Below are 27,710 nucleotides of genomic sequence, written 5' to 3'. Positions count from 1 at the left end.
ACTGTAATCTTAATATTTCCACCTTAGATTATCGACACAATGGTCGGGATCTTCAAAGCTCAACATTGTCAGTGCCAGAACAAGTAATGTCATCCAACCACTGTTCGCCGTCAGGGTCTCCACACCGAGTAGATGTTATAGGAAGGACTAGATCTTGGTCACCCAGTGTCCCTCCTCCACAGAGGTAAGACAGCATAACATTTTATAGGATGATATTATAAGCCTATTTATCTTAAAATATTATTAGAAATTTATAAAGATAGGTTCTTACAGAAAAAAGTTATTTAGGGGAAAACATATGTGCTAGTCAATAGCCTATATAATGAGAGTAATACAAAATATGGGCTATTTTGTAACTTTGGATGACCTAAATATGATTTTATTTTAAGTTCATAGTCATAAAGAAGATACAAATTCCAGTCTCATATATATATTGAGCAGATCTAGTTAGACCCAACTAATTGTACTCATGAATGATATTGACATTTTAAGAAATAGGAAAGAATAAACATTTGTTGGAGCAATACAGTTAAGAACAATCATGAGAAGACTAAAAGGAAATGCATGAGCAGTGGGAAGAATTGTTTGGAAATCTACAATTCCAGGACTTATATTTAGAGGAAAACTCTAATCAATCCAGTTAAGTTATAGAAATGCTTAATGGAGTAAGAACCATGGAAATGTTTCCGAATCAATCCAATTAAGTTATAGAAAGGCTTACTAGAGTAAGAACCAAGGAAATAATGTTTCTGAACAGGAAATATGTGCATAATTTCACATTTTATATACTTGCAATGTTTAAGGCAATTTGAACCTTTAGAATGACAATCTTAAAACACTTATTTTAAATGAGTAATGGAGTTATTTTTAGACATTTAAACTTAGAATTTTAGGTTGTCATCTTAATTTTATACGTGGCATTAGACTGTCTAAGAGAACAAGATTTACTATATTTATAAATTTAACTTAATTAGAAGGATATTAAGTACTTAAATGTTTATTTAGACAATTAATTAAAGAGAAAATTTAACATTAAATTTATAAACATAGTTTAAAATATTTGAAAAAAAACATTTGAAGATTTAGGTAAGATTGTAAATGGGACTAAAATTATTAAAAGTCTTCTGAAAAGTAACTTTAAATGTGGTAGACTTATCAGTAGAATAATAAGATTTGTAATCTGACATTTAAAGTGCAAGAGAGAATAAGATTTTAAATTTGTAGTTTTAGTAAATTAAACCGTTTCTCATTAAAAAAAAAAGGAATTCTTGACTTATCAAAGAATGAATATTTGAACACACCAGTAGAAAATAGACATGGATTTTAGATTAGATTCACCTGCACTTAACAGAAAGCCTGTATGGAAAAGAATGTGCTTAGTCACTCAGTCATGTCCAACTCTTGGGACTGCATAGACTGTAGTCTGCCAGGCTCCTCTGTCCATGGGATACTCCAAGCAAGAATACTGGAATGGGTTGCCATTCTCTCCTCCAGGGGATCTTCCCAACCCAGGAACTGAACCCAGGTCTCCTTCATTGCAGGCAGACTCTTTACCGACTGAGCTACAAGGGAAGCCCGTAAGATTAGTAAACAACCCAGGCCAAGAATGGTAGCTTAAAAAAATAGTCATTGATCGGTTATAAAAATATCAGTTTAGATTAAAAAAATAAACAATTATTATCCCTAAAATAAGATGGCAAATATATTGTCTATAAGCAACATGCTGAACTCATTTTCTCCACACAAATCTATACTTCCTCCTATATTTCATATTTTATTATCACTACTATACACCTGGGCTGCTGCTTCTGCTGCTAAGTCACTTCAGTCGTGTCCAGCTCTGCGTGACCCCATAGACGGCAGCCTACCAGGCTCCTCTGTCCATGGGATTTTCTAGGCAAGAGTACTGGAGAGGGTTGCCATTGCCTTCTCCCATACACCTGGGAGTCATCCATTAATAGTTTTCATAATCCCTATCTTCATTCCCATTGATATTGCCTTAATTTTATGCCGGACCTCTTATGGCTTCCTGTGCAGCACTAGTGGGTACTGCCTACCGATGTAGGAGATGTAGGAGGGGTAAGAGATCCGGCTTCCATCTCTGGCTCAGGAAGATCCCCTGGAGGAAGAAATGGCAACCCATTCCAGTATTTTTGCTTGGAAAATCCCATGGACAGAGGAGCCTGGAGGGCTACAGTCCATGCAAGTCACAAAGAGTTGGACAGGAATGAAGCAATTAGCAGGCACACACCTGTTACAGCAGCAATCTCCTAATTTTATTGTCAATCTCCATGTGAAATTTATAGATTTAGCCAGAAGTGCAATTAGTTAAAACAAAGCAAAAATCTTGAGGCTGACATTACAGTGATCTTTTGTCTTTTTATACTGTCTTTATTAAAAAACTTTATTTTTTAGTATAATATATGATTATGGTTTATTAAGATATTTAATGGATCTTGCTATTTCAGTCGAAATGTGGAGCAGGGACTTCGAGGGACACGCTCTGCTATAGGACATTATAATACAATTAGCCGAATGGATAGACACCGTGTCATGGATGACCATTATTCTCCAGACAGAGACAGGTAAATTTAATCAAATACTGTGAGACCATATTATAATTGCTGCCTACAGGAAGAAAGATTACCATAAAATGTTTTCATCCTGAACTTGGGTATTTCTTAGTTTTTGAAACCATGTGCTTCGTTTACAACATCTACATTAATTCTTATGACTATCACATCATTTTAAAAAATTAAAGAAACAAAAAACAACCTTTTGTTTGCTAAGAAAAAAAATTCATTTTGCTCTTGCAGTTTTGGTACTTTGTTAAATCAAGCCAGTTAAGTTAGTGAACTTGCACATGAAATTATAATGACAATCATAAGGAAAACAGGATGTTTTGTTATTTTTACTTTATCATAACCAATTAGTATATTGAAAAATACTTTCATGAGACTGTAGATTTAAAGTCTTTTACATTCATCTGGTAAATCAGTGTGACTTTTTATATATAGTCATGTTGAGACAAGTCTGGTTTGTTTAAACAGACAGAAAAACTGATTCATGAAGAGGTTTTTCCTCATGGCTTTCAGTAAACCTTTTAAACAGCTTAAAGAATTATACTTGTTGACTGCTGTGCTTGGAAGACTTCTCTGAATTTTCTCTATTAAATGTGATATACTTAGGCATGTTTCAGTACATACATTAATTACTAATAATTTTTTTAACAAGCTAATTGATTAATCCTCTAGTACATTATTTGATTACATATGAAATGAAAAATGCTATGGTATTTCCCCAAAACTACCAAGTGGGTTTAAGATAAGGATTAGAATAGAAAGCTTAATTTGCTGTTCAGAGAATATTATGATGAAATAGCCAGGGAACTCAGAAATTTCTTTATATGCATCCTAAACTGATTTTAGTAAAAACACTGGGGGGAAGGGTGGAGATTCAATCAATTGATATGAAATTTTTTTGTCAATACTTATAAATTGTTTTGTCCAAATATAGTCTAACTCTAACTCAGTTCATGCTTATAACATTGTGTTGGAGTACACTTTTTCAAAAGAAATATAGGGAATATCTTAGTCTTCAATAGTGTCAATCAGCTATTGGCTTTTGTGTCTGAGATCTAAGAAGAAATAGGAAGTGAATAAATTAATATCTTAGTGTCAAATAAAAGTGTAGTGTTTTATTTATTTTTAATTTATTTGGCTTTTTCATAGGGGTTTGTATCTTTAAAGTAATTATAGGCATGTTACCTACAAAAATGGATACTTATCAAGTACAATAATTGTGAAAAAGGTAACTCTATTAGAATGATTAGGAATGCATCATATTAGGATGGATGAATGAGTTTTTCATTACCTAGTAGAATTTTTAAAAATTGATAATATCTTGAAATTTTTCATGTAGTGACTCATAAACTCCTTGTTCACATTGAAGGCATGTTAAGCATATGATCAGGGAGGAAAGTCTGAAATGACTTTAAATCCTCCAAGTTTATGTAAAATGAACTAGATATGTTCTCTGAAGGCAGTATGGTCTGGGCTAAATCTTGCAGGGAAGAACAGAATAAAATTGACCTCCAGAATTATAAACAAAAATAGTTACTGTCATGACAAGCACATAATATTTTATTGATATTTTGAGACAAAGAGCCCTAAGATTAATGACCTGAAAAGTGCTATTCAATCCTTGGTATTAGTTAATATTTGAATTAGTCATAATTGAAATGTCATATTTTATTGTTTACTTTATAACATTATGAATCTTTTAATTTGGCAAAAACGTTCAAGTAATTCAGAGATTTTGTGGGGAAATTGATCCACATGATTTCATTTCTGTTTTTGAGTCTTGTACATTACCAGATCATAATTACTCTTCATTGTGAGCTGTTTTAAATCCTTTTAGAAATAAATAAAATGGAATTTCATTTAAATAGGCCTATAAAACCATTTCTATATAAATTTTGAGTATTTTTGCAATCATTATTCATTAACATGAGGAATCAAAAATGAAAAGCATGGTATTATCCATGAAAATAGTCTATCACATTATTAAACAATGGGTTCTTAATTTCTGTTTTATCCTAATATTCTAAAAGATTTTACATAATAGAATGCATATGAAGGCATTGTTATTTTTATGTACTATTTATAATAGATGGTAAGAATACTCTAAACCTCCTACAGTGAATTTTCATGAACTATATTTTATAGAATTGATAAATAATACTGTTGATTTAAAAGCCTAAAAAATAATTTCCTTTGAGATAATAAGTAAAATATAGTTATTTTGAGTAGTGCATTAATCTTGCTTGTCAGTAAGAATTGACACACTGGACTAGAATATTTCATGAAATGTATTCTTTTTCATGGGATTTGGAACCAAATGGCATTGGGCTTGAATTTAGAATTTTTTTACTACTTGATCCCTGTATATCTTTGATTTGATTTCCTTATCTACTTGATTTCTTATCTATAAAATTAGAATATTAATACCAACTTTATAGGGTTGTTGGATAGATTAAGTGAAACAGTGCCACCAATTGAATGGTATGTACTCAGAAAAAGTACCTCTTAACATTTGAAAAGGATCTTTTAGCTTATAAATAATTTACATTTTAATGTGCTCATCAATTAAGCAGAGAAAAGAGAAGTCAGTCAATTCAGTTGTTTTTTTAAAGTGGCTTGTAGAGGATGTAGGATATGTGTTGGACCTTGAAAAATGAGCATGTTTATTTAGGCAACAACAAAAGATACAGAGCCAGAATATACATATATTATCAGAAAGACCCAGTAAGAAGGATGAAAGACTAGGGGCATACTAGAAAATTGTGAATAAAGATAATAGCTTAAAAAAAAAAAAGATGATGGCTTTTACATCGGCCACGTTGGGTGATAAATGATACAACCCCATGGACTGTGGCTTGCCAGGCTCCTCTGTGCATGAAATTCTCCAGGCTAGAATATGGTATGGGTAGCCATTCCCTTCTCCATGGGATATTCTGACCCAAGGATGGAACCCCAGTCTCCCACATTGTGGGTGAATTCTTTATTGTCTGAGCCACCAGGGAAGCCCCAATAAATGATACTGTATGACATTAATTTGTATACCTGGTTGGGCTTCCCAGGTGGTGCTAGTAGTAGAAAACCCGTCTTCCAACACAGGAGGCATAAGAGACATGTTTGATCCCTGCGTTAGGAAGATCCCCTGAAGGAGGATATGGCAACCCACTCCTGTATTCTTGCCTGGAGAACCCCATGGACAGAGGAGCCTGTTGAACTACAGTCCCTAGCATCACAAAGAATCAGACACGACTGAAGCGATTTAAACATGCATACACACACTTGTTTAAACTTACATGGTGTAAGAAAGAGATATCCTTTTCTTATAGATTATATACGAAGAATTATACATAGAATTTTGATTGGATCTTCATTTCTCTGCACATCTCATTTTATTAGTACTAGTCAAATTCCTTTTCTCTTTTGAAAAGAAAGAAGGTTTATTACAAGTAATTCAGAAACTTCCATACAGTGATATTAAATAAAAATTATTAATATAATAGTCATCTTCATCTTCATTCCTCCTACTTTTTTGTATCATTATTTCTCTGGGAAATCCTGATAACTACTACAACTAAGAACATCATTTTCTGGAGCAAACTATGTGACTTTAGTATTAGAAATCATTTCAAGAGCTTATTTATTATAGGAGTTAATTTACTACTAGAATAAGTATAGAGTACTAGATGCTATTTCTATAATATGTCATAGGTATCTTACAGTACACATTTTTTATGTCTATCATAGAGACTGAAATATATTAGTTGCATTTAATTCCATAGAGTATACTTTCAGCCTAATAAGGAATAAAAATAATACTGGCAGAAGATATATTACTTCATAAACTTTTTTTTTCTGTTCATTCAATTAATGCATTTATATTCTATAATATTTTATAAAACAGGGCATATTTGCCCTATTATATGAATTTCTGAAATACTTCAAATACATGCTGTTTCACTATTCTTTAACAGGCTGTCAGCTACCAGAAATTACCAAACCATTTCAGTTATCAGCTTTGAGAGAAATATATCTCTGAAAGTTTGAAAACATAGAGAAAGTAAATGAAAAAGAAAACTCATCCTACAAATTAATGCAACTTTTTATTTATTATATTTCAGGATTAAAGTTTTACTTTTTAAATCATAGTATATTTTAGGAACTATAAAGTTTCAAAATAATGACAATGTTAAAGACAGTTTGGTATTAAATTGAGATTGTTGGAAATTTAGCTTTTAAAATCCGCAGATTACTTAAGAGTGAGATTTTTATCTCCCTTTTTTTTACAGTCCTTTTTGTGTAGCTGGTAGTTCCTAAAAGGGAACATGGGGTTGCAAAGCATTGGACATGACTGAGCGACTGAACTGAACTGAAATGAAAAGGGAATATTCAGGCTAATGAAATACAATGGAAGGATAATTCATTATAAATATAGTTTTGTTTTATCTTCAAAAATTAAATTTCTTAGTAAGAATCAAAGTGTGTAAGGAAATTAGATCAATAATCTTTTTTAGTTCTTTGGATAGTCAAATTTTTTATCAGGATTTGAGAATCTATAAGTTCCTTTATTAATCTTTTTTTAAAATTTAGTCACATTTTGTGGCAATGGATTAATTTCCAAAATATACAAGCAGCTCATACAACTTAATACCAGAAAAACAAACAGCCCAATCAAAAAGTGGGCAAAAACCTAAACAGACATTTCTCCAAAGACGACAGACAGATGGCTGGTAAACACATGAAAAGATGCTCAACATCGCTCAGACTAGAGAAATGCAAATCAAAACTACAATGAGATATCACCTCACACCAGTCAGAATGGCCATCATCAAAAAAATCTACAAACAATAAATGCTAGAAAGGGTGTGGAGAAAAGGGAACCTTCTTGCACTGTTGGGGGGTAATGTAAACTGATGCAGCCACTATGGAAAACAGTATGGAGATTCCTTAAAAAACTAGGAATAAAAGCAATGAAATTGCTGCATTGACCCACTAATCCCCCTCCTAGGCATATACCCTGAGGAAACCAAAATTGAAAAAGACACATGTACCCCAATATTCATTGCAGCACTGTTTACAGTAGCTAGAACATGGAAGCAACCTAGATGTCCATAGACAGATGAATGGATAAAGAAGCAGTGGTACATATATACAGTGGTATATTACTCAGCCATAAAAAGGAACACAGTTCAGTTAGTTCTAAGCCTATTATACAGAGTGAAGTAAGTCAGAAAGATAAAAACAAATATTGTGTATCAATGCATAGATATTGAGTCTAGAAAGACAGTACTGTTTAACCTATTTGCAGAGCAGCAATGGAGACACAGACATAGAGAACAGACTTATGGACACGGATGTGGTGGGAGGAAGGAGAGGGTGGAATGTATGAAGAGCATAACATGGAAATACGTACATTACCATATGTAAAATTTATAGCCAATGGAAATTTGCTGTGACTCAGGTAACTCAAACTGGGGTTCTGTAACAACCTAGAGGGGTGGGAGGGAGGTTCAAAAGGGAGGGAACATAGGTATACCTATGGTTGATTCATGTTGAACTGTGGCAAAAACCAACACAATATTGTAGAGCAATTATCCTTCAATTAAAAATAAATAAATGTAATTTTTTTAAAGAAGTGAAGGGGATTAGACCAAAAAAAAAAAAAAATTGAGTCATGTTTTGGTTTCCTGTTTTATTCTTTTACAATGAGTTAAAGTTCTGCTCAATTTTTTTAAATTTTCAAACAAATTGGATTAAATGCAATATTTAAAATAACTTACTTTAACTCCTTATTTACATTTAGGACATTATTTATTGCATAGGTTTTATACTGTCCATTAATTTGGGGAGAAAAGTAAGCATGCTTTAATGGATAAGTATAAATAAAATGTTTTTAAATTTCTGTAAGTGGATGCAGCAAATGATTCTGTATCTTAGGTGAATTTTAGGGGACTTACTAAAATAGTATGGTTAATTACTGTAATATTCACAGATGCATTTTTATACTATTACTCCAAGGGGAATCATGACCAGATTATGTTAAGAGGTATAACATGTCTATGGAAAAGCATATAGTCACTGTTCTCCAGAGAAACAGAATTGTTAGGCTGGATAGAGAGAGATTGATAATAGATAGATAGATAAATATATAGATAGGTGATAGATAGATTTATTATGAGGAATTGGCTCACATGATTATACAACCTGAAAAGATCTACCGTCTGCTTTTTGCATGCTGGAGACTTGTGAAATGGTAGTATAATTCAGTCAGAGTACAAGGCCTGAGAACCGGGTGAGCCAGTGGTGCATTAATCAATCTCAGTCAGAGGGCCAGAGAGCTATGAGACGTCAAGCTCATGCCTGATGTCCACCCACACTGGAGTGGGCAATGTACTGATTCCACTGAATCAAATGAGAATCTCATCCTGAGACACCTTTACATACATTCCCAGAAATAATGTTTAAGGTGAGCACCCCTTGGCCAGTTAAGTTGATACATAAAATTGACCATCACAAAAAGGGAAATAAAACACACTGTTGCGTGATGATGATGATTCCTGTATAGTGTTTTCTTTGGCTTTACAGAGATGAAATTAATTATAAGCTTCTCAAGGAAAATATTAAAAGTTGGGTGATTATATATATATGTGCTCTATGAATATGAAAATTTTAACAGCTTTGAATTTTACACATTTTTGTTACCCTTAAGTAATTTTCAGAGACAGTCTATTCCTTTTTAATGCAGTAAATCCCAACATCACTACTGTTGGGTATTCTTTCTACTCTTTGTAAAGCCAGAAAAATCTTTTTGATACTGTTTTCCTTATTTCTTATACTGCATAGGTTTTTAATCTTTTGTTTACAGCTCTAGAGTGTTTCTGGGATTATATGAATGACTGCTGTCTTTAAACAGTAGGTTCCACATGAAAAGATCATAATTCTGCTTTACCTTTGAGTTCAACTCAAAATATATTTATTGAGTGGGTTAGGCATTCTGCACAAAGATTTAGAGTAGGCATTATGTTGGTCTAGATAAGCATGTGATCCAATTGATTATACCAAGTAATTATACAATATAGTAACTAGTTATAAAACGTAAAAGACCACGAGGCCTAAGCATAATAGTATTAGAACAGATTGGAGAGGAAATGGCCTGCTTGAATTTATTGGAAAGAGCTTCCAAGAGAAGTTGGACTTCAAAAATTAGTAGAATTTTGAAAGGCAATGAAGTGGAGACAGAGAGGGAATGATGGACAGGACATTCTTGGCAGAGTGTGGAGCATGAGTGTTGAGCATGAACTTAGTCTGAAAGTCAGGAAAATATGGAATATATTTAGACAATCTTAGTCTGCTGAACCTAGATAAAAAGTCATGGTATGGGAAAAGAGAAGTAATAGAAGATGAAGATTGAATGTAGCTTAGAAATGATGAAAGTGAAAGTGGAGAGTGAAAAAGTTGGCTTAAAGCTCAACATTCAGAAAACTAGATCATGGCATCTGGTCCCATCACTTCATGGGAAATAGATGGGGAAACAGTGGAAACGGTGTCAGACTTTATCTTTTTGGGCTCCAAAATTACTGCAGATGGTGACTGCAGCCATGAAATTAAAAGACGCTTACTGCTTGGAAGAAAAGTTATGGCCAACCTAGATAGCATATTGAAAAGCAGAGACATTACTTTGCCAACAAAGGTCCGTCTAGTCAAGGCTATGGTTTTTCCAGTGGTCATGTATGGATGTGAGAGTTGGACTGTGAAGAAGGCTGAGTGCCGAAGAATTGATGCTTTTGAACTGTGGTGTTGGAGAAGACTCCTGAGAGTCCCTTGGACTGCAAGGAGATCCAACCAGTCCATTCTGAAGGAGATCAGCCCTAGGTGTTCTTTGGAAGGACTGATGCTAAAGCTGAAGCTCCAGTACTTTGGCCACCTCATGCGAAGAGTTGACTCATTGGAGAAGACTCTGATGCTGGGAGGGGTTGGGGGTAGGAGGAGAAGGGGACGACAGAGGATGAGATGGCTGGATGGCATCACTGACTTGATGGACGTGAGTCTGAGTGAACTCTGGGAGTTGGTGATGGACAGGGAGGCCTGGCGTGCTGCGATTCATGGGGTCGCAAAGAGTCGGACACGACTGAGTGACTGAACTGAACTGATAGTGGCAGTAAAAAAGGAAAACAAGGGATAAACCTGAGTTATTTAGGCATTAGAATGAGCAATGGTTATAAATCAGTTGAATGTAGAAAATAGGGAAAATGGATAAGTTAAATTTTGAGACTTTATAGCTTGGTTTATTAAATATTTAAATTCTCAGTTGAAACTGAGATTACAAGAAAACAAATAGCTGAAGTGTTATATTAAATTCCAAAGAGGATTAAAGAATTATAGTTAACTACTAGGAGGCCCTTTAAAATGATAGGGTTCTAGATTCTAAAGATATGTGAAGGACTGCTCTTGGAGGTAAGGATGAGGCCAAATGGGCAGGATCTAGGCTTCGTCCTCCCTCTGTAGACAGTGCCATTCTGATTTTATTGGATTCCTAAATATTGGTTTGACATGAATTTTGTATGAAAAAACAAATGGTCTTCTGCTTAAAAAGAACGTTGGAAAGCTACTTCTCCAGCTGTCTTACTTACAGTTGCAGCTCCAGATGTTCAAATTGGCCAATGTCTTACACATCTCACAATTAGCATGTGTTTTTCTGAAATGCTTACATGACACTCAAGCAGCCATGTGGAGATCTCAGGAAGCTGCTGGAAATGTGAAACCCAAAGAAAAATCAAGGTTAAACCAAAGTGAGAATTTACACTATAAAAACAAATAGTATTATCCAGAAAGAATGTGTTTGAGTATGAAGAAAGTCAAGGAAAAATCTTGGGAAACCACTGCCTCTGAGGAATAAAAGAAAGGGAATCAATAAGTGAAATGGATAAGGAAACAGTTAGTAGGCAGGAGACCAGGCCAATGTGTACATGTTAAGAGCCTGTGTTTTGGCTAAAGGAAGCCCTGAGTTTAAAAGCCAGTTGTGCTCCTTACTTTACAGTTGTGTGCAAGCACTCACAACCAGTTTTCTCTGACTGTGGGAATATGAGACCCTATCTCGAAGGGTTGTTATGAGTAGTGAGACATAGACAAAACTTAAATGGAGTATGTGGCACATAGTTAAGTGTTAATAGACACTATTAAAGAATCCGCCTGCCAATGGAAGAGACTCAAGAGTCAAGGGTTCAATCCCTGGGTTGGGAAGATCCCCTGGAAGACGAAATGCAACCCACTCCGGTATTCTTGCCTGGAAATTTCCATGGACAGAGCAGCCTGGCGGGCTACACTCCATAGGGTAGCAAAGAGTCAGACAGGACTGAGCTCACACACAAATTTGTAATAGCCTGAGAGAATAGTGTTTCAAAAACCAAGAGGAGTGTCAAGAAATAGAGGTTGAAAATCAGTGTCTAAAGCCATAGATAAATGGAGCATAATGAAGATCAAGAAGAAATTAAAGGATTTTTTAGAATTTCACAGATAAAACTCACAGAATACCTTGAAGAGAATAGTAGAGGCAGAAGTCAAATTACAGTAAACTTTAAGCATGACTGAAAAGTGAGAATGTGATAGCAAGAATTGTAGATACATCTAAAAGATGTTTTTTGATGAAAAAAGAGAGAGGAAGGCAAAGTTGTTGAAGTTTTTATTTTGAGAATTAAATGTGATTGTGGAAGGGAAGGCATGAGACAAAAATGAATGAAGCAAGGCCATATGGGAAGTAGGATTACAAGTAGAGGAATTTTCTTCCTTTTTTGGAGAAGAATAGGACAAGTGAAGATACAAATGTATATGTCCTCTTTAGAGATGTTGAGAGAGATCAAGGTGAGTTTCCATTTTTTACTGAAGCGTAATGATAATCTGCCAAAATTAAGTGTTTTGACATGAAAGGTTAAAATTTTTTTTTAATTATATTAGTGCTATGGAAATAAGAGAATCAGCTACAGAGGGGTAAAAATGAAAATGTACTGCTTTGATGGCTTATAGTAAGTCATGAGGCATGAAGTGCAGCAGAATCACTAGCATGTAATGAACAGTGACTGGAAAATGGAATAGCATCCAGTACATTTAAAAAATAAAATTAATATTCAAATAAACTAATTTCAAATAATTAGTATTCAAAATAAAGTAATATTAAAATAAAGCAATATTCAAATGAAGTATTCAGTTTGTTCCCTACTAAATGAACTTTTATAAACTCTTTTAGTTACTTTTAATTAGTAATGATTGTAAAAGAAATCATTGCCTTATGAAATCCCCTAAGTGTGATAACTATTAGAAATTATCTCTTTTAATATTTTCTTCTCAAGCTTTCTGGTTATTTTATTATTTTTCTTTCCCTGACTTTCCTCCCCCAAAATGAGGAAGCATCTATATTATAATACATTTTATAGATGATGCTGAAGATGTTTGTGGTAATCAATAAGGTTTTATTTTTAAATATTATTTGTTTAAATCTCAATTCGTTACATTCTGTTGTGTTTTGTTTTAGAATATTTAGACCATTTTAACCTTTAGCACTGCCGTATTACAATGGACATTGGGAAGAAGGAGCAAACTTTCCAGTAACGACTTTCATTTGCTTTGCTTGCTCTCTGCTTATCTTTTTTGAATCTCACTTTTAAAAATTAAACGATACCATCTTCATTTCTTTCCTGAGTCTCATTTATATTCTTGTTTCTGCCATGCTTGCAGTCATTTTCTTACTCTACCTCGCTCCAGATACAGTCAGAGCGTTGAACATCATCACAGGGATGGCAGGTATTTTTTTCTTACAATTGAGTCTGTTTGTAGAATTGCATGTGCCTGTCTATTGATATTAACTCACTTCTATTTTATATATATATATGTTTGTAGTTATTGATGAAATATTATCCTTGTAAAAAGTAGAAAATAAAGCATATATAAACAATTTAATTGTATTGGGCTGGGGTCATCTCTGTGATGATTCTAAAAATGTAATTCACCAGAAATTACTTTTGAATCATTACACGGAAAAGTAGAATAACAATATTTTTAAAGATTAATACAGTTGACAGCTCATCTTCCTCTGGAGAGTTCATAATCAGATATCCAGACAGCACTAGTTGATAACAACCCACTTCTACCTTTCTCCAAATCAGCCTTTGAAAAGTGCTTAGATTGAACAGAGGTTTATGAGGCTGAACTCAGGTTTACAGTTACTTTATCAAGGGTTTCTGTGATCTACTCATTGGTTATAGTAGATGAATCTGGATCCCTGGAGAATACTGGGTTTGTGAGAACATCCTTGTTCTTTTCTACTCTCCCACCATTCTCCTTGTATTGAAGAAAAATATAAATTGCCTGGCATTTAACAGAAAGGAGGATTACCTCTCTAGTTGTTCCCAGAAGGAAATCTAGGAGGGAAAGAAGGTCTCTAAAGCTTGCAATTTCTCAAGGCTAAACATAGCTGTAGGGATTTGAGCCAGTTCAGTGACAACATTTTGAGGCCCTGTAGGCAGAGAAAAGAACAGCAATGATAATGTGGTTGTGGGTTCAGCTATACAGATAGGGAATTAATGTGCTGTACTCACTCTCACTATAGTTTCAGAGTGATTTGGGTTCTTTGTGGCCACTTTTATCCTATTAGTTTAGTTAATTGAGAGTTGATAATGAAAGAGCTTAGAAAAAATAATTGAAACTAGTGGGTAAATAACTAAGATTGAATTCATTTAGACAAATATGGAAGGAAACATAAGAGATAGTATCAACAGTAAATTCCTAATAATTCAAGTTTTGTGATGTCTTTCTGTACATGTATCTGAAATTTAGTGCCTTCAAGGTTACTATACGGTAGTGGTTATTGCTATGTTTTCTTTACATTTCTTAGTCTCTTTTTCTATTATTTTGCTTCAATACTAAATAGCTTTTGTTTTTTTATTGTTAGTGTTTGTCATCTTTCTTATTGCTGTATATTACTTTCAAACTCTTTTTTGGCTGCAATGGTTATACATTTATCTTACAAAAGTGTGAAAAATAGTTATATACCTATCCTTATAATTGGGTAAGACCTTTTTGAAGGTGGGTGGCATGAATGAGATATTATTGACTATGGAATTCTTATGCCGGTATCCTTCCACTTAAACATAAATTAAAATCATGCATCACATTAGTTTTTTTATGCCCTATGTTTTCCTTAGTTATCAATAAGTAGATTGCTTCATATTATTTATTCTTTCAGTGAACCGACATAGATAGAGCCAGTCCTTGAACAGCTCTAGGTTGATTATCAATTTCATATTCTTACTCATTTTCTCAACCTCAGCCTAGCTGGGCTATTTTGAAAGAGAGATTTCTGAATTGTCTTTTGTACCACAATTTAGTTTGTGGTCAGGGCCCACAATATCACTGATGTTTATATTAAAGGAAAACACAGGAAAATCAGTTTTAGAAAACAAATTGTCAAATAACTTACTCTAAGATTTGTTGTCACTTAAATGATTCAAATTTGTGAGTCTAGTGTATACTTACTCTGGAAAAATTGGATAGACATTGTAAGAATGCAGTTCTTTAGTTGCTTTCAATAATATTATCTTTTATTATTATTAGTTTGATTCATACAAAAGCATGTCTGCATGTTTCAAAGCATAGTAGTAAAATAAACATTTAGGAATCTACTACCCATACCAAGAACCAGAATATATAGTTAATATTCCTTCATCTACCTCTAGGCTTCTTGCCTATTGCATTCCTATTGTATTCCACAGAAATAGTAAAAACTGTATTGAATTTTCAGCTTAACATTTCCTTCATTTGTTTTTTGTTTTTTTTTAAGTGACTTTGATCATTGATTTCTCTCTCCTAACTTTCTGAGTTACTTAGTTCTTCTGATTCCCATTTTAGTCCACTATGAGATTCTGGGGATTATTGAAGATACAAAAACTCATCTAGTCAGCTATCCCTTCTCCTTGATTTATTACCATAATGTTTAATGCATCTTGTTTAACCCCTGTACTTTTGTACATATTGCAGCTGAACACAGCCATGCATTTCCCTTACATGTTGATATCATCTGTTGATTTCTTGATTATACTATTTTATTTACTGAAGATTTTAGCATGTGGCTTTAGTCTCCCTCTTTATCATAATTCCTGCCATGTACCTGAATGATGTTGTGTGTGTGTGCACTCAGTCATGTCCAACACTTCTCAACCCCATGGACTGTAATCCGCCAGGCTTCTCTGTCCTTGGGATTCTTCAGGCAAGAATCCTGGAGTAGTTTTCCATTTCCTTCTCCTGGCAATGTTAGCATTCACCTGAATGATCTATTTAACACCCACTCACTTCCTGGAGTATCTCAAATTGGAGTTAGTGAGCTTTACTCTCAGTTCTGCTTTAGTTACTCACTCCCATGGCCATGCTCTGAATATTATCATCACTTGAAACTGTTCTACCTGTGAAATTTTTTTTAAATTAATTTTTTATATAACTTTTAAAGATTACTTTCCATTTATAGTTATTGCAAATGCTTCACTCTTGGACAATAACTACACATGGTTCTTTCTTATTCTTTCACTGAGTTACTTTTAACTCGCTGATTCTTTTATCCACTCTGTTTTTATCCACCCTTTACCTTTCCCAATTTGCCTCCACTTTACTTACATATTTGGAGGTTGAATCCTTTCTTGGAAACATCCTCAGTTCAGTTGCCTTGCTTCATTGTTCTTCTTTTACATTTTTGACGAAGTCCAAGTCTGGAGTAATCTCTTTCTCTTGACAGATGGTTTTGATCTAAATTATCCAAGTTCTCTCTAATTACCTACTGAAGAAAAAAATGACTGAACATCCAAAGGAAAAGTGACCTCTTTATTGAGGATTGTGAAAAGAATAAAAAGAAATTGGCACCAACTTTCTAAGCATTCAGTTTCCCAGTCTGTATTTCAAGGTGGCATTTACTGTCATGGTCTGGGAATTCCCCTTCTGTGAATAAATATGTGTTAATAGTTCCAAGTGGACCACTGTTTGGCTATATAAAATCTGGAATTTTCTGAATGGAATAAATGTATAATAGTTAACTCAACATGGCATCCTCAATATGTGAAGAATCAGAACCACTGGCCTCTCTACTTCACATTTGTAAAATAAGATATTATGTATGCTGTCTCTTCGGAGAAGGCAATGGCACCCCACTCCAGTACTCTTGCCTGGAAAATCCCATGGACGGAGGAGCCTGGTAGGCTGCAGCCCATGGGGTCTCAAAGAGTCAGACACGACTGAGCGATTTCACTTTCACTTTTCACTTTCATTCATGCATTGGAGAAGGAAATGGCAACCCACTCCAGTGTTCTTGCCTGGAGAATCCCAGGGACGGGGGAGCCTGGTGGGCTTTCGTCTATGAGGTCTCACAGAGTCGGACACGACTGAAGCGACTTAGCAGCAGCAGCAGCAGCATGCTGTCTCTTTGGAACAGATGAATAGAAGCTTAATGTTTGCTAAACTTCTTTTATATCACTTCAGGGAACAAATATTTAACTAATATTAGGGATCAAGACTTTTTTCCTCTGGACAAGTTACACTGACCAGGGCAAAATTATCTTTGATCATTGCATATTTTAAAACACATTCAAAATTTAAACAAACATATTTGGAATGGATATCATGTTACCTTTTACTGATATCCCTCTAAGATATATCCTTTATTTCAATAAATATATCTTTTATATTTTAAAATCTATCCTCATATCTTACTTTCCCCCCAAGTATTTATCTTTACTTAAAGCTATACATGGGGTTTCCCAGGTGGTGCAAGTGGTAAAGAACCCACCTACCAATGCAGGAGATGTAAGAGATGCAAGTTCAACCCCTGGACTGGGAAGATTCCCTGGAGGAGGGCATGGCAGTGCACTCCAGTATTCTTGCCTAGAGACTCCCATGGACAGAAGAACCTGGTGGGCTACGGTCCATGGAATCACAAAGAGTCAGAATCAGACACGACTGAAGTGATTTAGCATGCACACATGCAAAGCTACATAGCATATTAAGGAATTACTAACATTGATGGTGGACATGGCATTTTGCATAAAGATGTGATGGAGGAGATGATAGGGGGGCTATATCTTAAAGAAGAATTAGAAATATTTAGGTAGAGTAAGGTAGGATCTTGGTGAAATTTTAAAGAAATATATGAGCAAAGTTGGGCTTCCCAACCTGCCTGCCAGTGCAGGAGACAAAAGAGACATAGATTCGATCCCTGGGTTGGGAAGATCCCCTGGAGGAGGGCATGGAAACCCACTCCAGTATTCTTGCCTGGAGAATCCCATGGACAGAGGAGCCTGGCGGGCTACAGTCCATAGAGTTGCAAAGGGTCGGACACGACTGAAGCAATTTAGCATGCATGTATGCATAAGCAAAATTACTGGAGTAATAAACACTGTGTTTTAGTGCTGTTGGAGCATTCACTACAAGGCAGGGGATAGCAAGGGATGAATCTGTAATGATAAAGATAGTCCCGATTATGGATAATCTTGTATCCTCTGTTAAGGAACTTAGATCTAAGACTGTGATAGAAGCGCTTTGAAGAGTTTTAGTTTCAGGATGGCTGTAGTACATTTATTCACTCTAGAGACTATGGGGATGGTTGATGAGAGAAAAGTGTATGAAAAAGAAAAACACATACTGAGGTATTTGCCTTGGTCTAGGAAATGGCAACCCACTCCAGTGTTCTTGCCTGGAGAATCCCAGGGACGGGGAAGCCTGGTGGGCTGCCATCTATGGGGTCGCACAGAGTCAGACACGACTGAAGCGACTTAGCAGCAGCAGCAGCAGCAGCAGGACAACAAAAGCTCTTTGAGAGTCTGAACTAAGTAAGGTAGTGGCTGGAGAGATAAATGATGAGAGCCAATCAATTAAATTCAATATTACCTGGTAAATAATCAGATTTGGATGTTGAGGGGAAGCCAAGAGTCAAGAAACATTCCAGTTTTATTGGCTGAGTAACTGGGTACATGTGGTACCTTAACAGAGATGGGGGAATTGTTCAGAGAGGAATCAGTTTAGTTGAGAGACAAGTTCGGTTTTAGAATTATTGAGAAGGGTGGGGGAAGCTTCTAGCAAGAAGTAAATTAAATAATTTTAAAGCTTAAACAAGTTTAGGCTATGTATAATCATTTAGGAGTAAATTTACTACTCGTGGAAAGTAGCTACAAAAATGAAAGTGAAATCAGCCAGAGATACTACCCATCAAATGAAGGCCCAGGAGTTTTCCTCTGCCATGGAAAATTGACAGAGAAAGAGAAGCTTCTGAAGGACATAGTGATGGAAGAATAGAAAAGTAAGAAGAACAGAGCTTAAAAAAATAATTTGAAGAAGGAAGAGATAATATCAACAGTAAAAATAAATGAAAGTAAAGGTATATGAAAAATACCATTAGATTTGTCAAGGAAGAAGTCATTGATGATTCCAACTCAGGTGATTTTGGAAAGATGATGAGAGGAGAAAAGCAGATTGCAGGGCCTGAGGCATGATTGGGGGATAATAAATACATCATGTGATTGGAAGATAATAAATACATCAAAGGAGTGTGGAGAAATATTGGGTAGGGGCATATGATGTCAGACTAGGTTTCTTTCTTTCAGAGTAAGAAATACATCTTATGTTATAGGCTTGGAGGAAAAAATCCTTTGGGGAAAAAAGAATAGGTTGAAAAAAGGGAAAAAGAAAGGATGACTAGAAGAAAAGTCTTAGAGCAGTGTGTGGGGCTAACCACACAGATGGAGTTTCTAAATATAAAAAGTTCTTATTTACCATTGAGACAGGAGGGAAATAGATGACAGAGTTGGAACTAAGTAAATTTTTAAAGGATGTTAATCGAAGGTAATTATATTTGATAACCTCAATTTTGTTGCTGCTATAATTGAGATTATATGGTTATTTTTGAGACAAATTCCCGAAGGTTGAATATGATGTTTAATTGAAAATGAGAAAGTTTTAATATTCATTGTATAAAAACTGATGGGAACTGATTAAATATAAGTAGAAAAATTGCTAATGATACCACCACAGCAGATGTTAGAAACTATGAATTTGCAAAGTGCTAATGCTCAAACTACCCCACAATTGCACTCATCTCACACGCTAGTAAAGTAATGCTCAAAATTCTCCAAGCCAGGCTTCAGCAATACGTGAACCGTGAACTTCCAGATGTTCAAGCTGGTTTTAAAAGAGGCAGAGGAACCAGAGATCAAATTGCCAACATCTGTGGATCATCGAAAAAGCAAGAGAGTTCCAGGAGAACATCTACTTCTGCTTTATTGACTATGCCAAAGCCTAGGATCACAATAAACTGTGGAAAATTCTGAAAGAGATGGGAATACCAGACCACCTGACCTGTCTCTTGAGAAACCTGTATGCAGGTCAGCAAGCAACAGTTAGAACTGGACATGGAACAACAGACTGGTTCCAAATAGGAAAAGGAGTATGTCAAGGCTGTATATTGTCACCCTGCTTATTTAACTTATACACAGAGTACATCATGAGAAACGCTGGTCTGGAAGAAGCACAAGCTGGAATCAAGATTGCCGGGAGAAATATCAATCACCTCAGATATGCAGATGACACCACCCTTATGGCAGAAAGTGAAGAGGAACTGAAAAGCCTCTTGATGAAAGTGAAAGTGGAGAGTGAAAAAGTTGGCTTAAAGCTCAACATTCAGAAAACAAAGATCATGGCATCTGGTCCCATCACTTCATGAAAAATAGATGTGGAAACAGTGTCAGACTTTATCTTTTGGGGCTCCAAAATCACTGCAGATGGTGACTGCAGCCATGAAATTAAAAGACACTTACTCCTTGGAAGAAAAGTTGTGACCAACCTAGATAGCATATTGAAAAGCAGAGACATTACTTTGCCAACAAAGGTCCATCTAGTCAAGGCTATGGTTTTTCCAGTGGTCATGTATGGATGTGAGAGTTGGACTGTGAAGAAAGCTGAGCACCGAGGAATTGATGCTTTTGAACTGTGGTGTTGGAGAAGACTCTTGAGAGTCCCTTGGACGGCAAGGAGATCCAACCAGTCCATTCTAAAGGAGATCAACCCTGGGTGTTCTTTGGAAGGAATGATGCTAAAGCTGAAACTCCAGTACTTTGGCCACCTCATGCGAAGAGTTGACTCATTGGAAAAGACTCTGATGCTGGGAGGGATTGGGGGCAGGAGGAGAAAGGGACGACGGAGGATGAGATGGCTGGATGGCATCACTGACTCGATGGATGTGAGTCTGAGTAAACTCCAGGAGCTGGTGATAGACAGGGAGGCCTGGCGTGCTGCGATTCATGGGGTTGCAAAGAGTCGGACACGACTGAACTGAACTGAACTGAACCTGTATGAATGCATGCTTTGCTTAAGAAATATCCAGTTGCCTAAATATAGAAAAATCATTATGGCATTGAACCAATTTTAGGGTTTTGATGACTGTTTGGAAGATTTGGGATAGAAGGGAATCTGTTGTTATAGAAATGGTTCAGATGATCAATCATAGAGTCTAAGATGGGTAAGGAAGGAAGAAAAGTAAAGAGGTACTATATTCTGACAGAAATTGGTAGGTTCATGGAATGAAGTGTCAAATGGAGATCAAGAAAAGTGGAAGTGAGATTATAAAACACCTGAAATAATTAATGATTGTCATCAGTTTGATATTAGAGTTTAGTATTTTAGGGTTTGACTAGTTTCACTGGATTCTAAGATTCACCGTATTTCCCCAGAAAGGAGTGCTGATGCAGGGGAAAAGTGAGGCTTATTGACATTTCAAAGAATTATGGTTCAAGATTATTGAACGATTTCCTGCATGTACATTGAAATCTCCTGGAATCACCATAGAATTTATCTAAAGAAAATGGCTGATAAAAATTCCCCAAATAATCAATGACTAAGGGATATTGACAGGAAGTTGATAGTTATTAGCGACCTGAGTTAATAATGGATCTTACAGCCAAGTGGCATCCTTGATAGAAATAAGGACATGTATATTACAGTGGAAGAACATGGCCAGAGTGTCTCCAGGGAGCCAGTCTCTCCTGAATCCATGGACTATGAAATGTGAAAGAATAAGTAACTTCTGCAGGTGAGAGTTACCCTGGAAGGAGAATCTGCAGGGTTGAGCTAAGTGCTATTTGAGATAGGGATATGCAGAAACTATTCTGCAGAAAAGCTGATGACATAAGGAAGTTAGTTAACAATAGATGAAGATTCTTGAAAATACAGCTAAGAGAATAAAGAAAATTAAAATGGTACGGAAGATAATAGAGGAAATGAAGAATTTAGAAGAAGCTGTCAAGGGACAACTGGGCTTTCTCTGTACTTGATACTAAGAATTATACAAATAAGATGCTTAAATAGAAGTGATGTACCTGAGACATCTAAATGTATCCTAAGTTGTTTTGGTGCCAGAATGGAGTAAGGTTCTGGGAAGGGTCTGACTTGGGGCTAGAGTAGTACTGTGAAATGCCATCACGTTTGGAGAGAGGCAGCGAGTGGTCTTATCTTAAGGTATTTGGGGTCATGATGAGGACCCAAGTCAGAGAAAGCATTCTCACAAAACTCAAAAAAGGGCTTCCCTGGTGACTCAGAAAGTAAAGAATCTGCCTGCAGTGCAAGAGACCCACGTTGAATCCCTAGATTGGGAAGATCCCCTGGAGAAGAGAATGGCTACCCACTCCAGTTTTTTTGGCTGGAGAATTACATGAACAGAGGAGCTTGGTGGGCTATAGTCCATGGGGTCACAGAGAGTCAAACATGACTGAACGAGTAACACTTTCACACTTTTTTCTCACAAAACTAGTGGAGTCACAGGAGGATGAGATTCTTGTGTGAAATACAGAGTGTTTTCCCGTAGATGCCCTGAGAAGTAGTACTGAGAACCCTTAATGAATTTGATCAAATCCAAGTAATTCACACTTCCTGATCTACCTCCTCATCTTTTTGCCATAATTTCTTTGCATTGTTACCAACTTTCTCCTTTCCTCTTAGAAGCCTGTCTAAGAGGAAAGTGATCTTCTATTACATTACAAGTAATCTATTTGTGTTTCTGACTATAACTATTCTTAATTTCTCTGAAATTTACTTCTGTTAATTATGTCTTATTTCTCTTACATTTCAGTCTTTCTTATTTTACTCATTTTGTTTTTCCTCAAATTGTTGTTAAAGAGACATGTTGATATCTCCTTAATAGTATATCTTCTTTCTAATCTGCCACACCTTCAAGCTCCCTATAGAATGGTTGATTTCTCTCTCTTACTTAGGTCATGTTTCTTGACTATGTATTTTCACATATGCTTTCCCCGCTTCTTCATCAGCTGCTGCTGCTAAGTAGCTTCAGTTGTGTCCGACTCTGTGGGACCCCATAGACAGCAGCCCACCAGGCTCCCCTGTCCCTGGGATTCTCCAGGCAAGAACACTGGAGTGGGTTGCCATTTCCTTCTCCAATGCATGACAGTGAAAAGTGAAAAGGAAGTCTCTCAGTCATGTCCGACTCTTTGTGACCCCATGGACTGCAGCCCACCAGGCTCCTCCGTCCATGGGATTTTCCAGGCAAGAGTACTGGAGTGGGGTGCCTTCACCTTCTCCGCTTCATCAGCTACCAAGCTTTAACCCTCTACAGTTTGACATCTATTTCCAGCAATTTGTTTTAAATGATTTTTTCCATGGTTATCATTTGCTGTATCTTTTTACACTTTTATCCTTGTTATGTCCTTGTGTCTGCCATTATTAATCTTTTTAGCCTGTCTAATACAGTAACTCTCCTGATTCTCGTTCTACCCCTTGACTGCTCTTCTGTTTCCTTCACTTTATTCCTACTTCTCACGTTCTCAACTTCTTGACCGTATGTTATCCTACATTCTGTCATCTTTATGACTTTGTCCAGAACTTCTAATACCTAGTATAATGCCTGACACATGACATGCATACAATAAATACCTTTAAAAGAATTAGTGAATCAATGAACAGTGGAGTATTAATATAATACAGTGACTTCTCAAACTATCAGATTTCTTTATCTGACATATCTATAGAAGAGTATCGTTGCAACACTTCACAAATTTAGGTCCAAACCTAAAGTTAGGCTCCTTCTTCTCAAGAATTCTTCTATTTCTGTTAATATATCATCATTTCATTTTAGAAGCTGGGAATGTCAGCTTCTTTCTTTATTCATTTCTTTCACTTAATTCATATGGCGATTTGCCAAGCATTATATGTAGGGAAAACTCTATCCTTGCTTTCAAAGAAGTTAACAGGCTTTAGAACCAAGAAAGAGCAATTCAAATTCCATCTCAAAAAATAACAAATTGTGTGACTTTTATCAAGTTTCTGTGAGCTTTAGTTTGCTTATTTCAAAAATGTGAGAGATTGACCCACTGTCAAGCAGCAGCAGCAGCAGCAAGAAACAAAGCAATCAACAGAGTCAAACTCAGAGATGCACAGATGTTGGGAATATAAGGCAGGGAATTTAAAATAATAATTTCTGAGATTCCTTCTAGCCCTAAAATTATGTTTGTATAATTCCATATATTGTACATTGTGGTTTATTTTTCTCATCCATGCCTTCTTCTGTTTCCAACCTTTTTCTACAAGTCAGCTTCTTCCTACTCTAATTTATTCCATATGTTACCCCTGAAGACATCTTCTTAATTCATTACTTAAATATTACCTTTGTTCAGAACTTTTTGGTCAGTCATTGAAAATTAAACCATATCTTAACCTTTTAACTAGACATTTAAGATCTGTATAAACTAACTTCAAACTTTCCAACATTTTGCCATATTCTAATTTCTATAATTTCTGACATTTCCATTTGATTAGTGTTTCCTGTCCAACCAGATTTATTGACCATAAGAAAATTCTATATACAAAGTAATCTAGACCTGTTGCTTCAAAGCAAAATCTTTTTTGTATTAATATTTTGATAGGTCATCCCATAAAATGTTGAAAGGTGCTTACTCTAAAGCTAATAGAAAAATGTTCAATGCATATTAAATGAAAGGCCTAACTACTGAACTTTAAAAACTCTTTAAGATAATTAACAAAGGCAGTCTGTAGTCCTATGATAGGCTGCTGGAGAACTGATTGATACAAAATATCAGGAGGTCATTTTGTGCAACAGCATTGTGATGCTGATGTTTTCTGGATAATGATACTCCCATTGTCTGATTCTAGACACACCACAGGAATACCAGTGGGGTCAGAGGTGAGCTTAGCTGCTTGCTGGGCTAGGCTGCTTATCTGACTAGGTCTCACAGCAAGCCAGGTTAAATCTTTGTGAATCTGTGAGCAGGACTCCATCAATGGATGGATCCTTCACTGTGCCCTTCAAGTGCTACTCCAAAGTCACCTCCAACTGCCCACGGTCTGCCAGGCCCAGGACCCCACAGCACATCACATCCTTCTTCACCACAGGTCTACCATTTGATTTCTTACAGTCTTCATCTATCTGCTGATATTTCTCTAGCTTTTCATGCAAGAGATATTCTCCATCTTTTCTAAGATAGTCTTTAACACACCAGTCATACAATATTTTAAATTCCCTGCCTGATAGTCCCAACATCTGTGGATATCTGAGTTTGACTCTGTTGATGGCTTTGTTTCTTGACAGTGGGCCTTGTTTTTCTTGCTTGTTGGTGTCTCCAGTAATTTTTTTTTTTTTGACTGTTAGACATCATATCATGACTGACAAAGAGGATTATGCTTGAAAATGTGCACACCTCTTGTTCTGTGTGTGTGTCTGTGTATTTGGGAGGGGATGAATCAGTCTTCTAATCACTATTCTATGTGATTTGAACTAACATTATGAAGTAGCAGTGAAGGGCAGCAAGCACCAGTGTATATGAGGAACTTCCACTATCCATGTAAAACTAGCAAAACAAAAGGAATGCTAGTGAATTGTTCAAAGCTGACCTATGAATCTGTTGAACACGACACTCAGATATTCTCGAGTAAGGACTATGCCTTATCACATTTACTCCTATCAAACAATATCAATTCATAATTTGGTTCTTCAGAGATACAACTTTAGTTCAGTTCAGTTGCTCAGTTGTGTCGGACTCTTTGTGACCCCTGTGGACTGCAGCACACCTCGTGTCTGACTCCTTGTGACCCCCATGGACTGCAGCACACCAGGCCTCCCGTCCATCACCAACTCCTGGAGCCTATTCAAGCTCCTGTCCATTGAGTCGGTGATGCCATCCAACCGTCTGATCCTCTGCCGTCCCCTTCTCCTCCCGCCTTCAATCTTTCCCAACATCAGGATCTTTTCAAATGAGTCAGTTCTTCATATCAGGTGGTCAAAGTATTGGAGTTTCAGCTTTAGCGTCAGTCCTTCCAGTGAATTCAGGACTGATTTCCTTTAGGATGGACTGATTGGATATCCTTGCAGTCCAAGGGAGTCTTCTCCAACACCACAGTTCAAAAGCATCAATTCTTCAGCGCTCAGCTTTCTTTATAGTCCAACTTTCAAGACCCACTTTCCCCCTCAGTCAGTCTCTGCCATCAGGAAGCTTCTATAAGCCTCTTATCCTTCTCCATCAGAGGGCAAACAGACTGAAAACCACAATCACAGAAAACTAACCAATCTTATCACGTGGACCACAGCCTTGTCTAACTCAGTGAAGCTATGAGCCATGCCATGTAGGGCCACCCAAGACGGACAGGTCATGGAGAGTTCTGACAAAACATGGCCACTGGAGAAAGGAATGGTAAACCACTTCAGTATTCTTGCTTTGAAAACCCCATGAACAATATGAAAACTGAAAAATATAGGACACTGAAAGATGAACTCCCCAGGTCAGTAGGTGCCCAGTATGCTACTGGAAATCAGTGGAGAAATAACTCCAGAAAGAAAGAAGAGATGGAGCCAAAGCAAAAACAGCACCCAGTTGTGGATGTGACCGGTGATGGAAGTAAAGTCCAATGCTATAAAAAACAATATTGCTTAGGAACATGGAATGATAGGTCCATGAATCAAAGCGAATTGGAAGTAATCAAATGGGAGATGGCAAGAGTGAACATCAACATTTTAGGAATCAGTGAACTAAAATGGACTGGAATGGGTGAATTTAACTCAGATGACCATTATGCATCTTTAAAAAGTTTGTTATTTTATGGACTCTTTGAGGACCTAAGAAAGGAAACCATAGGGCTAATACCTTGACAAAATAGCTTGAATTTCTTACAGTTGACAAAACACTTTTAATACTTCACCATCCACTGAAAATAAAATTATTTAGTACAATAAGAATATTGTAGATGGAACGTGATAATCTCTCAAGACTTTAAAAATACATATTTTAAAGATGTATTAATTCACTGTATGTTTAATTGTTCCTGAGTAAATAACCTTGCTTGTTTGTGGTTTTGTTTCTGTTGTTTTTTAAAGTAAAAATTAAGTGACAGTGAGAATTATAACTATGAATACTTATTTAAATACTCAAAACATCCTCAAACATTTATATTTTATATGTTTTTGCGTGTGCATGTTTACTAATATATCTTTATTGTTCAGTATTGTATTTGTCCCTAGTTTTCTTAAGAAAATTGTGATAATCTTTTCTTCTTGCTATTTACAATAATGACTGTTTTATGATAATACTTCTGTAGATAAAGGACCATTTTATTTTTATGATAAAAATAAGTTTATGAGTAATAGTAACATGTTTTTCTACATTAAAGTGTCTTGTTTTTTTCCCCATCAATATGTGTATTATTACCATTTTTACATGTTAGATTGTTATTAAGTTGGCTGACTCTAGATATTACTGTTATTTTTTATAACCTCATCTACTTTTAACTAACATACATATTTAATGTTTAATTGAACAGAAATGTTCTGATATAAAAAATCTATCATGTCCAAGGAAAATTAATCTATCTTCCACCAAAATAATAAAATATTTCTATTTATACACATGATACAAATATTCAGAAATATTCATTTATTACCATGGTATTTTGGGTCTTCCAATTCTCTTAACTCTGGGAGCAATGCTAAAATATATAAACTGGGTTTTAAAAGGTTAAACTTATACATCGCACAATATGATGTACCAGAAAATTATAGAGTTTAATTATATAATTGCTTTAAATTACTTGATATATTAT

At 35.8% G+C, this 27,710-nt stretch overlaps 1 protein-coding gene across 43 annotated transcripts in view; it reads left to right on the top strand.

Annotated features, from left to right (window-relative positions):
* Positions 1 to 27,710, top strand: part of RIMS2 (regulating synaptic membrane exocytosis 2) — a 603,774-nt gene that overhangs the window by 368,662 nt on the left and 207,402 nt on the right. For 22 of the 43 annotated variants that reach the window (XM_027561367.1, XM_027561351.1, XM_027561371.1 and 19 more), the window contains 2 exons: positions 28 to 184; positions 2,469 to 2,585. In XM_027561367.1, the coding sequence (XP_027417168.1) occupies positions 28 to 184; positions 2,469 to 2,585 (274 nt within the window). Of the gene's footprint in view, positions 1 to 27; positions 185 to 2,468; positions 2,586 to 13,304; positions 13,371 to 27,710 lie in introns of those variants that run through there. The other 21 variants (XM_027561359.1, XM_027561350.1, XM_027561346.1 and 18 more) reach the window with 3 other exon arrangements.

The sequence above is a fragment of the Bos indicus x Bos taurus genome, chromosome 14 (genome assembly GCF_003369695.1).
Source record: "Bos indicus x Bos taurus breed Angus x Brahman F1 hybrid chromosome 14, Bos_hybrid_MaternalHap_v2.0, whole genome shotgun sequence".
Taxonomy (NCBI): Eukaryota; Metazoa; Chordata; class Mammalia; order Artiodactyla; family Bovidae; genus Bos; species Bos indicus x Bos taurus.
This window is presented reverse-complemented; position numbering and strand designations above follow the sequence as displayed.